The sequence below is a fragment of the Cygnus olor genome, chromosome 8 (genome assembly GCF_009769625.2).
Source record: "Cygnus olor isolate bCygOlo1 chromosome 8, bCygOlo1.pri.v2, whole genome shotgun sequence".
In the NCBI taxonomy this organism is placed as follows: Eukaryota; Metazoa; Chordata; class Aves; order Anseriformes; family Anatidae; genus Cygnus; species Cygnus olor.
In genome coordinates, this window is record NC_049176.1 from 27216867 (window position 1) to 27229924 (window position 13058).

The 13058-nt window shown below is 41.8% G+C and overlaps 1 protein-coding gene across 4 annotated transcripts in view; it reads right to left on the reverse strand.

The window, feature by feature from the left end:
- The window catches only part of GLIS1 (GLIS family zinc finger 1), a 191747-nt gene that overhangs the window by 37720 nt on the left and 140969 nt on the right, over positions 1-13058 (reverse strand). For all 4 annotated transcript variants that reach the window (XM_040565433.1, XM_040565432.1, XM_040565434.1 and 1 more), the window contains one exon: positions 849-1010. In XM_040565433.1, coding sequence (XP_040421367.1) covers positions 849-1010 — 162 coding nt within the window. The remainder of the gene's footprint in view (positions 1-848; positions 1011-13058) is intronic.

Here is a 13058-nt window from a genome sequence, read left to right on the forward strand (position 1 = left end):
TGAAATGTGTAACTGCTTAAAAAGTAAATATCAATTAAACTCAAAAGTTCTGCCCCATAAACACTTGGCCAAACATTAAACCGTATATTCATTTCTTTGAAAAAGACAAAGGAACAACTTGGGCTGTTATTCTTTAAAAGCTTTATGCTGGGGACTTAACTCATCTACAGAGTTGCCTACTTACTTTCTTTCCCCATAATATGGTGATTTTATTTTATCAGAGCGTAAGACACCAGACAGGTCCCCATCTTCTCTGCATGACAAGTGAGAAGACTCATAGAGCTGAGCCAGAACTACCAACTGTATATAAAGGTGAATTTGTTTCTTGCAGTTCATTCTGGTGGTGGTACTTAGCTTATACCACAGCTGTATCTTTACCTTTCCAAAATTATGTCCAAAACTGAGAGGCATTTACCTTCCATTAGATGTCTGAGCTGCTTTTGCATTCATTCAGAACAGACTTTAATGAAGCAACACAGGATAGGAAGCGAGACAATGACATACATTGAGTACAGCAGCGATGACTCAGCTTTCACTCATACTATACCTTATTGTACTGGTGCCTCCTCTTACTGGAATGAGAACAATGGGAGAGTTTGCTGAGTAACTTATTCCTGTGTACATTATTCCTCAGCATGAATAAGACAGCTGAATTTGCCTTTCTGAGATCAAGCCATTTTTTATTTCTCAAAGCACACTGAATTAAAAACGAAAGTACAGTTGCTTATAGCTGAGTTTTCTGAGATGCTCCTAATGAAAAGGAAAAGTCACCCTTCAGTTTCAGGACAGATTGTGTACAAGGACTATTGGAAAACTCAGTGCAACTCCCGGTATGAAATCGTGCTTACGGTATCCAGGTGTGTTCGCTGATGCTTTGCCCGGTCGCTGGAGTTGCTGAAAGCTTTCTGGCAGCCTGGGTGCTGACACAGGTACGGCTTCTCCCCAGTGTGACTCCGGAGGTGAATCTTAAGGTTCTCAAGCCTAGAAAATGCCTTGTTGCACCCTTCAAACTGAAAAAAGTCATAAAAAATCGTTGTAAAGCGCTATTAAATAAACCATGTGCAGCCACAATGAGAACAGTGTAAGATCCAAGTTGGACATGTAATAAATCAACCAACATTCAAACATCTGTTGAAATTTATGGATGAAACACAACGTTTTGTGCTGTTCATTTAATCTGTCACTGAAGACATGGTGTGTAGCTCAATAATAATACATGGGTTATAAATATCTCACGTTTTGTCTGAAGAACTGAACGTTTAAAGACGTGGTGCCAGTACAGAAAATTCAAAGAAAGAACAAGTGTTCTGATAAGCTCTCTTAAATGTTAATTGGCACAGGATCGACTGTGGGCCATAACAATTAGCTGCTACGGACAGAGAGCACGAGGAGCTATTTGTGGCGGGTAAGAACCTGGTTTCAGGTGTCTGAAATCCTATACACTGGAGCAGATGAGTACAGACTATTACAAGAAGACCCGATCCATTTGAAGATCAATCCAAAGGAGCTCTGCTGTCATTCTGCACCCTCTTCTTTACTAGCCGTATCATTCAGATCTGTTCTCAGCATTTACACAACCAGTAACCTGAGCAATTCTGATTTCTTAAGCATCCATTTCGTTAAGGAACTCAGTAATAATATGCTGCATAGCATTCATAACAGAAGTAGCTGTTTCAAATTAAATCTGAATAAATAAATAAATAAATGATTAAAATTTCCAGCTACTGGGCCAGAGAAAGAGTATTTTGCATTGCTCAGTGGTGAGTTTCAGTGTTACAGACAACAGGAGACTGCACTGGAGGAACTGTGTCTAGGATGGGCTTTGAGAATTAACTCAGGTGAGCACAAACACATGCACATGCACATGCATGCAGCAGTAAACCCAGAACATGGGCTCAGATGCTTATGCATGTGCACAAATACTTCTCTACATACTCACATGTGGTGGTGTGCCCATTTTGCCCACTCTGTGTTGCAGTCTCATGGCATTGCAGATTTCCTCGTGTCTCTATACAGATAGGAACTTGGCTCTGCTATAATTTGTGATCTTGCCACTTCCTTCTGCTGAGTCAGGATTTGTTCTGCAGACTGACATTCGCAACCTGTGGTTCTTTGGATGGCATCACAGAAATGACAATCTTGCCAATCCCTGACGTATTCTGCTTGTCATGCACACACCTCTTACGCCCATCGGTGTGTATAAACTTCTAACCCAGCAGTTGCCTCCAGCATTGCAGGCAGAGGGATGGGAAGGGAGGGCAGACATAGATGGTGCCTAGAAGATTTGGTAAGCTGGAGGCACCTGGTCTCCTGGAGCCTGACAGAGTCAGTTTTGACTGCTGATGGAGAAAGGCCCCTCAAATCCTGCCGAGACCAGTGTGTTTTAAGCATCTCAACACTGTGAACAAAGTGATCTGGATTCTCAAGCCAGCGCTTCATTTCACAGGCTGTGTCCTGTCTTTGGATGCAGATCAGCTCTGCACCCTGCAAATTAAACACACTGATGCACTCATGCACACAGACACCCACACAGAGCTTTTCCAGACAGACTGCAAATTTCTGCCTTTCTCAGCCACTCATAGATGAAAACCATGGTTTTTACTGCCCTAAATATTTTCTCTGCCCTGGGCAGGTATGTAATATCTGGATGGCATATTTAGGTCTATGTGCACAGACAAGTACCTGATATGCATATATTTTCATCTTTCCCCATCAAAACAATCCTGAAAGCTCATCACCTGGAGTCATCCAACCTACGGCTTCAGCAGTTAGGTCACGACTCCCCTCACAACGCTTCAGCTGGCGCAGAAAAGGAGGAGTTTTGGAAGAGTCCAAAGAAACAATCTTTCTTTTTAATCATCACTAAAAATCGGGCAAAGGATTCAGAACAATGCAACCTGAAATGCGCAAATATCCTTGAAGTCCATGAAAAATAAGCGGAGTTTGGCAAATCCATAGTTCTCCAAAGATGTCCCACAAGGACAGCCTCTGGTAAATGGAGTTGTGAGGTGCTGAACATGGTTTGCTCTTTGTTTCCTTTCCTTTCCTCTCCTTTCCTCTCCTTTCCTCTCCTTTCCTCTCCTCTCCTCTCCTCTCCTCTCCTCTCCTCTCCTCTCCTTTCCTTTCCTTTCCTTTCCTTTCCTTTCCTTTCCTTTCCTTTCCTTTCCTTTCCTTTCCTTTCCTTTCCTTTCCTTTCGCTCCCTTTCTTCAGTGTCCTCTGATCAGTGCCATGTCTGCACTGCTGTATCACCCCTACAAACCAACACCCCTTCCATTTTCAGTTCAACTCCTCCCGGCTTTACTCCCTGATCCACAGCCCCAAGGTAGCCTGAGGTCAGACCCGGTGTCTAACAAAGCTGTTTTGCAGCTCAGCTCTGCAGCCTCACTCACCTGAACCCCAGGTGAGCAGCAAGCACACACTTCTCCCGTTGTTTTCATGCTCTCCCACCTGCGCGAGCCATTCCCCCCCGACCTGAGCAGTCTCCCCTGACAAGCCCGAGCCTTTTACAAGCTCCACTGCCCTCTCTAAAGGGCTGCCTGGTTCTGACAGATGGGCATCGAAACACCTAGCCCAGGAGGACATCAGGTGGCAACGTTCCTTGTTAATGGGTCCCTGGCAGACTTTACACCCTGCCAGCATTGGAGTCACTACAGTGACACTCCACAGGCTGACCCTCATCTCCGTGTCGTCTCAGGGGCAGAAAGACCTGGTAGGTCACAGAAGTCATTTCTGAGCTATCCAGTCACCAACGCGGGATTTTGACCCTCAGCATGTTTTTCTAGTGGATTATCAGTCTTCAGCTTCGTATCTACAGTCTAATGTGAAGTAGGAAAGTATGCAGAATAATCCAAACTAATTAGAGGTCCAGCTCCATTCCCATTGATGTCAGTAGCAAAAATTCCAATGGCAAATGTCCTAAAACATCTAAACACAAGCTTAATTTGAAACACATGAACGCACATATGTTTAAGAGTTTGCTGGATTGGGACTTAAGGAAGAAAAGGAACAGGCCCTACCATAAACACTCAGAGCTACAATGCGAGCAGCAACACTCAAACAAATATGAATTTATTGTACTTTTACTGTGGTCAACAGCCTTTTTTGGTGCTAACACATAATCCAAACGCTCCATCACCACATATGCCTTGACTTCAATGGCTTTTCTTAATTATATTATTATTTTTTGATTTTTATTCTTCATATTATCCAGCTCCATTATGCTGGATAACATACAGAGAGTGGGGCAGTCACAGTGCCGTGATTAATTCAGCCTAACCATAAGGTGGGAGAACACACCAGCAAGGAGCGGTGTGACTACAGCTCAAAGGTTCAAGAAGGTAGGGTTGCTAAAGGTAAGTGGCTAAATAGGAAGAAAATCAGTGGAAAAAGGAGCGGGGGTGAGAAGCTTGCTGGCAAGTGATGAGGAGAGGGGAAGAAGAACAAAGGTGAAAGGCCTGAGAGGGAGAGAGGAAAGGAGCTGGTCAGGGCTGACAAGCACGAGGCTGGGAGGATTCCTTCAGAGCTGCAGAAAGGTCTTTGCTTTGAAGGATTCCAGGAAAACCTCTGTTTTGACTCTGTTATGTCTTGCTGGATCTGCTAACTGTATCCTTTGCAGTTTTTCCCTACAAGTCCACACGTGAAGGCAGCACTGCTGGTACCCGGCTTCCTCGAAGCGGAAGAGTCTCCCCCGTACAGTTGTGCAAGGATGAGTAACCTCAACTGGGCTGCTAAGGGAGCTGCCAGGATGACTTCCTAAGGTAATTCCTGGACTTCGCTGCTGTTCTCTGTCACTTGTAACCCTGCCACCTACCCCTGATACATGAAATGCACATATATTTATGTATAGAGCAAATAGAACTACTCCTGGAGAAACAGGGTAAGGTTCTTCAGCCTTCTCAAATAACCACAATCCCAGAAGTGTCTAAGCTTCAACTACAAAGAGCAAATGTTCAGTTTCCAAAGGGCTTTAGGATGGTAAGAGCTATTTGATCAACTGAGAAGGCTACATACAGTATCTCCCAGACATCTGGCCCCAATCTGTCATTGCCTAATCCTACAATCTTAAACATTTTGTTGACGTTTGATGCCTGGGATAACTGTAACAAACACTGCATGATCCTTAAAGTCTGTAAAAGTCAACATAACTCTTAAACAAGTTCATCAATTAAAAATAATAATTATACTGCAGTTAGTACTTTTGTGTTTTTTTTTTGTGAGACTGTCAATATGTGCTTCACACACCGCTATGCTGCACACATCTGAGCGCAGACACAAAACAATGCCACATGATTACAGTAAATAGCATGATGTAATTATTGGATTTATAACTAATGTGCTTTTAGAGTAAGGCTTCTACAAGGAAAAAATATGCTGTAGAAATTTACAGGACTAAATTAGCTCAATACCAGATGGAAATACACGTTATCTTTATCTTACACTACAGCCGCGCTGGAGCGTTACTGCTGGAATATCATGCATTTAAAAGGCATATTTATGAAAACACTGAATTATCTCACAGTGATCTAAACACATCACAATTTTCCTAACCAAACAATTTAATCTAATAACTGTAATTGCTTAAAATGTTTTTTCTTTGCTTCCACATTATACTTTGAATGCACCTGAGAATGTTGCCATGCAGAAATAACAGCATATTCCCGCGAGGGCTTACATTATCAAATGTTTACCATTTTCATAAGCATATTTAATCACAGTCATGTCTAGAATATCTGTCAGTGGTACAGATCAGAAGAAATAAACTATAAACTAAACAGCTCAGACCATAAGGTGAAGCAATAACTGACATTTTCTTAGGAAATGAGTTATGACTGAAAAAGAGAAGCCTTCACAGTTGTGGTGCTAAATAGGTCCAGTGTGCCATTAGAGAAAGCTCATTAATATACACCTCTGCTCTCTGCTGCAAGATCTGTTAAACAAGCTGCCTTTTATTTATAGACCGAAAAGGGAAAGAGCAGGTCATATTGGCTGCTGACATCTCAGACAGCCTACAGATGGAAAACCCAAAACATTTCATTCCAAAGCATTTAATACTATCAATAGGAAATCTTATGTCTGGTCAAAATATCTACAAGCCTTATGAACATTGTGAAATGTTCTTTCTTCCCAGCTGATTACCAAATTGGGAAAATTTTATTGAAAAACATGTCATGAGAAAAAGGATCCTGTGAGGTTGTGTATCCCTTCTGGAGGAGAGGAAATAGTCATGCCACCCTTTAAATAGCATCAATGTTTTAAAACACACTGACTCTAATGTTGGTGACATGGCAGGAGGCATACAAGGCTCCAAACTGTTATGAATGTCAGTAACTTAAGCATGTGAGCTGATCCACCCAACACAAGAATCAAAACATCTGAGGTGGAGATTTTGTTTTTTTCTAGAGAACTCCTGATTGGATTAATTTTTAATTCTCTATCGTAGCTACAATGTAAAGCCCTGATCCTGCAAATACTTGCTCAGGAGTAACATGACTCATGCAAGGGCTTTTATTAAACTCAACAGAACGATTTTGGTGCATAAAAAGTACCTATAGGACTAAGCTCTCAACTTCCTAAAGAATCCCAGTTCATAGAGCCAGTGTACAGATTTAAATGGGTAGAAGCTGCTTTTTTCCCTTTGCAGCAATATAATAATGGAAGATATCTGTAACAGACAAAGGACCTGCCAATTTCTACGTCTTTTTTTGAAGTCTGAACAATTTATGTTTGCAAAGTGACACTCCTGCATGATATTTCATTTGGAAAGTATTACCTGTACTCATTTTATTATTTGTATTATAACAAAAGGAGCTTGGACTTTATCCAGATTATTGTATGACTGCTGGTGTGTAGGACATGAAAAGGTAAAAGGTTTCAGAACGGGAAGAAGAAAAATCTAGAAAAGTAAGCCACAGAATAAATGCAGTGCATTGTTCACATTGTTGGGTTTTTAGGTAATTACGGCCAATCATTTGACATCAACACACTGTACACCAGCAGTTCATTTTTCTTCCTGCTGTTAGACAGGTTGCATATTTCCTAATTAACGTGAAACCGAGAAATACTAATAAGCTGAAAGTCCTGGAAGAGGTTTTTGATCGGCATACGTCACTGAATTAAAGAAGAATTTGGGCTGTCTCTTTTCTTTCAATCCTATGCATTTCATAAGGCCCTAAGTCTGCATTCCTGACCCCCCCTCTGGCAGTACCAGGAGTTATGGGTGCGTGAGGAATGCAGACGTGGCCCACCGAGGGCATAACAACAGACTCATTTAAGTCATGAGGCCTTTAACAGCAAACAGCTCTGATTCTGCATGCGAGGTGATTTCCACACACAAACAGACTTCTCCGACTGCAAAATCCTACCACCTGCCTGCAAACATCCCCTGAGATGGGATTCCTTCGCTCTCGCTGTAGCCACCTGAAAGCTGAACAGCCTCCTTGTCCGAGCTGCCCGAGCCCCCGGGGACAGGCAGATCTCCGACACGGGGCCGGCAGGCTCAGGCAGCTCCGTGGGACGTGTCCTGCTCTCTGGGTGCCTGGCCCAGGCACCTACGGAGACAGATGAGATTTGGTTCCTGGGTTTTGTTCTGTAAAGTCAGTTGTATCTGTGTTCCCAAGTAAATCTGGCGTTAAACATGAGTTTTGCCCATCCTCTCCCGAGGTCTGCTGTCACAGGGAGTGCTGGGGATCAGCGCATCAGGACAGGCACTGAAGCTCAGCCTGTCTCTAAGTAGCACTACGAGTTTTGGCTCTTGGAAGCCCTGTTCGTGTAATTGTAAATTATCATCTGTCAGGAAAGGCGGGAATGTTGTTCTGAGCACTGAAATATTTATAGATTTATTTCTTCCAGTACCAGTAGGTCAGACACTTCAGTTAGTATTTCAGTGAGCAAGGAGAGCTTTTCATATGTTTTCCAGCAAAATTCAAAATATCTGGGAAACTATCAAAGCATCCTATCATTTTCACAAGACCCTGTTGCAAGTCTTAAAATTCTTTTTAGTAATCCTTCTGTAATCAAGTAGAGGGATAACCATTTGTCTAAACGGGGGTACTTGCATTTATTTGCTGCAACATATGAGAATGAACCAGGGAAGTTGGGGATATCTTACTATCAGCAGCATGACAGCCACAAATTTTGCCATAAGGTTTTGGTAAATATGTCATTTGGAAACCAAACAATTTTCTGAAACCTCATTACAGTTGGACTGAATGCAGTATTATGGCTTGCAGGCAAAAATAACATATTATGGAACAACAGTTTAAAAAACAGAACGCAAAATTCAGATGGTCATGTAAAAAGCAAAGAAGACACCCCTTCCAAAATCTACATGTCAGTCCCTTTATTTCCTCATATGTGATTGGGAAACTATTATGTATTTGGGATTTTTTGAATAGCTTGCAAGTTATTTGAAATTAAAGAACAACACACAATCCAAGATTTGCTGCTCTAGTATCTGAAGCCAGATCTGCTTGTTATGGGGACAAAATTAAGATTGAACAAAATCAATTAAAAACCCTCTCCAGCTGTGCCAGCAAAGAACCACAAATAAAATAAAAATGTTTCTCTCCAGTTCTTTGAGACTTTTAAGCAAAAAATGTAGTTTCCTACACATACTTCAAAACTCTGTTCTTCTGTATTGGCAAGACAATGACTTGCCAAACTTTACAAGAAAACATTTCAATTCCAGTTTGCATCTAATGTATTACCTATTTTTACCTATTTCAGTTGAAATTACTGAAATTTTGTCCTACACTCTTGCCTCTATCTTTGCTTTCTGGCCCACATCTGAAAGTAAGGCACTGTGCTTGTGGTCTGGGAGGACAGTTACGCTGCAAACAGCTCTGTGCAGAATACATGTCACTGACATGCAAGGTAGAATAGGAGCTCATAAATTACTTGCAGGTATAAGAGCTTGCAAGCTTGGAGTGAAGAGATAATCTGCTTAAAATAATGAATGCAGCCCCAGAACGAGGGGAGAATCCGTTATTGTTTATGTGAGCTAACCAGTTGCAATTAAAAAAAAAGGAAAAAAAAAGAAAAAGAAAAAGAAAAAGAAAAAGAAAAAAAAAGAGAGGACAACAGCAAGAAGGAAAAAAAAAAGTCATTACAGAAAGAAAAAAAAACACCCCAAAACTTATGGCTGATTAGCATAGCGTAGCATCTTAAAAGGCTAAAATACCACATGTGTGGCATGTTACAAAAGAAGATTAAAATAAAGGAAAAAATATCCAGAGAACCATGAAGTCTCAAAACATCTGGAGTTTTATAGTAACAAGCAGGAAAAAATCAAAAACATAATTGAAAAAAGTCCACTGTGATACATTATTATACAATGAAGCTTAATGGAATTGAAAGGAAAAGAGATGAAAAGGCAAAATAAGGGGGGGAAGAAATAAAAGAAACAAGAAAAGGCATTTATATTTTAAAGATGTCACTGAGGGTTTTTATCCCAGTTATTAAAAATTACACACCCTGCTTCAGTAAGCTGTTCGTTTAACGTGTTGAGCACTCTCTTTCAGCGTAGGGCAGTCCTGCGTGCTGGGGAATTCATCAACCCTTTTGTGCCCGGTGCAGGGGCACTTTTCACTCCTGATTCTTTGAGAGAGATCTGCAAAGAGAACGGCAGAACAACTGCCCGTCTTGGGCTGCATTCTCCATCCGAAGGGAGATTTGAAGAGAGGCAGGGCAAACATGTAAATGAAAAATGTTTGCTAAAAACAATGCACACACTCAGGAATTAAGCAAACAATCCTAAACTGTTATACTGGCATCAGGCACTAGAATCAACATAACTTCGAATGTATTCACTAGGAAACACTTATATGGAAAAGTGAAATGAAAAACTTCCCTCTTTTTTCATATTTTTCTCTTTTTTAATGAATCAATGCAAGAAGAGAAAGATCTGCACATAATCCAGTCTGCCTTTGTAGCATGCTAACAGTGTCTCTCTAAACAGGGAGAGTTTCCAATGCACCACAAGAATTAACATCTTGGATCAGATCTGTGCTCTGTTTGTCCCCAACCACAGCAGGATCTGGGACCGGCATGTGCCAAACCCTGTCTGTAACAAATACGGTGTCATCTGGCACCGCTGTCCACCCTCATTTCCCACTGTCCTGGTTTTGGCTGGGACAGATCCTCCTAGACTACTATATTTTTTTTTAATCCTGGGAAATCCATTTCATATCTTTGTCAAGACCAATAAATAAATGTGTTTCACAGTCACAGCTTCCCTGTCACATGTCATCGCAGCTCAGAGTGACTGCTGTCCTTGGCTGATCAAAGACAGGAGGATCCTAGGGGTGAAAACTCATATACAATTGGAAGTCGCTGGCTACAGCTAGCTAAACTAGTCAAGCACAACCAAGTTCTGTTAGAAAAGATAAAAATTATCAGCAAGATAACTCTATTTTGTTCAACCTTAATCACCTATGTGATTTTTTTTTGCAAACGTAACTTTTTGTATGCGGTTCAACAGAGATTGTGAATGTTTTCACAAAATGTGTTTCACAAAATGGATAACCTTATTGCTGCTTTCTTCTCTTCTTTTAGATAGGGTGGTTTGTTTTATTTTTTATTTTTCCTAAAAGGCAGTTTCCTTCTCACACTCTATCAGTATTTATTTCCACATGGATGTAACGCAGATTTTCTCCAAAACTGTTGTTTCTAAAAATCAGTTAAGAAGATTCAAGTTTCCCTGCACATTAACAACAAGCTGCATGAGATTTCCAATCCTGGATCAATCTTTGCCCAAAATGACAGGAAGAATGCCCCAATTTCCCCAAGGTTCTTCTCGCCAAGGCAGTAGACGACCTGGTGGGATTTTCTACCATCAGACAGGCTCATGCTCCTTTCTGTGCCATGCTGGGCCAATCTGACTGTCCTCAAATGAAGACTGGGGTTCTGCCCGTAATCCAAGGGATTACAGCAAGGGATTTGCTGAGATGCCCATGGTCAAGCCCAGCACTGCCCCACGCGGTGAGCGGAGCTCTGTAAAAGAGCCCCGGTAAAGAACTGGGAATGAGGAACAGGCTGTGCAACGTGCTGGGGGCTTGCTATCGTGGCAGGCTCGTTACTTTATTCTGCTTTCCCTCGCCCCGAGTGCGAAACAGAACCTCAGAGACAAAGCTCCCTCCTTCACCTGCTGACCCCCTCCAGCCTTGCCATGCCAGAACCCCACAGGGTGCCTTAACAGTGGGAAAGCTGAGGGGGAACAACATGGAGAAGAATAAATCTCTTGCTGCGAAAACAGACTCTCTTCTCTGCAAAAAGAACTTCGCATTTTACCCTGAGACGTTAATTTTCGTCTTGTAGTGTTTTTGTTTCATCTTGCTTGGCCATGTTCGTTACATGAAGAAAAATCTGTGAGATGTATTCCTAGGCAAATGGCTTCAAGACCCCCAGTGTTTTAGGGCAAGTCTCCTTCCAGCTTTGCCAAAGTCAAATCAGTGCCTAGGTTGGTCAGGCACTGTGCTGTTGGCAGAGCCATGTTTCAGAGTTCTGAAACACAGCTGAGTTTTTGCACATAGTAAATGACTGCCGTGCTTCACCTGAGCTGCAGCAAAGGCCCATGCTAATTTCCTTCTGGTAAATCCAAGAAAATGGGATGCCTTCATTAGGGGCTGAGCTCACTCACATTTCCATGGGCTAAATGCATGAACTTAATCAGTTAAGGTGCCTGATACGCACTGTGAAGCCATTATACTGGATTCTGTGCCTAAACCCCCAGGAGAGTTGTTAAATCAAGATTTTGCTAACGCACACCCCAAAGCCCATTGCTATTTCTTGTGCACGGTGACCTACTACATCCTAGCAAGCTGAACGTGTCCTAGTGTGGTTAGTGATGATCTTCACCAAGCCCCGCTGCAGCTTTAGGTGGTGAAGTGGCCTTCTGAAGTCTATTGTGAAGCTGAGCTCTGCTAAGAGCAGACGGCGTGGCAGCAGTGCCAGGTCCCTTCATTCTCTATAGCACTGTGGGATCCTTCAGATAAAAGGCAGTATAGCAATGTTCTTTTCTGAATAGCACTTAATGTTTTCCCACAGTCTTATTGTTTACAGGGAGTTTAGCAAGTCACTTCACTAATTTAAAATAGATTGTATCCCACATGGGTGGATAACAATAACACATATTGGTGAATCATATGGCTTTCAAATGATATGTATGAAAAAGTGCTACACACATTGTCTGAAATTTTACTGTGTGAAACCACAGCACTTAGCTCCCTACCAGCTGTGTCAACAATTCAGTGTAATAAACTACACAATTGTAGAATAACAGCAAGGTTAGTTCTGAAAAATGAAAGGCCAAGATAAAAAAATATGCCGCAAGAAAAGGTAAATGAATACAGATGAACACCATTTCAGGTGGGAATAACCAGCCCTGCTAATGATATGACCTCACAAACTACAGATTCCGTGGTTGTAGGTTGCCATCTAGAAGCTTAAGAGGAAAATGGATCATATGGCTGAAAAGATTTTCCAAGGGGAAAAAGAGCAAGCTTTGATACCTGAGGAAACCGGTGCGTGATGCTTAGACTGTACCACCACTGCAGGAGCATCCCAACTGGCTGCAGACTTCGCTTGCAACAGCTTTAAAATGAAACAAGAGTAAGAATCCTTCCTGAACTTCGCTTCCTAGGTTCAGAGGAGCCACACAGCCATGCCGACTCCTCTGTAGGAGCTGCTCTAGCACACATGACGTAGCTCCTGAGGACACTGCCAAGGGACATTCCTGACATACTTGACCAAAAGCAGCCCGTGCACAGAAATGGCTGCACGAGCTAGGCTCAGATAACAAAGGTTTCGCATTGAGCTGCCTCGAATAATTTTTAATATGCTGCTAAATAAATAAAGAAAGAACCGAATAAAAAATGTCTTTTTTTCTAATATTTTGAGGGAAAACTGGAAATGGAACTCAACGGAAATACGTTTTAAATTGAAATGTTGAACTGTAGCCCAGAAATGACAAGAAAATCAAATCTTTTTTTTTCTGAACCCCAATAAAAAAGTCTTAAACACTCTCAGCAGACCACAGTTTTGAAAGAAATGAAATTATGTT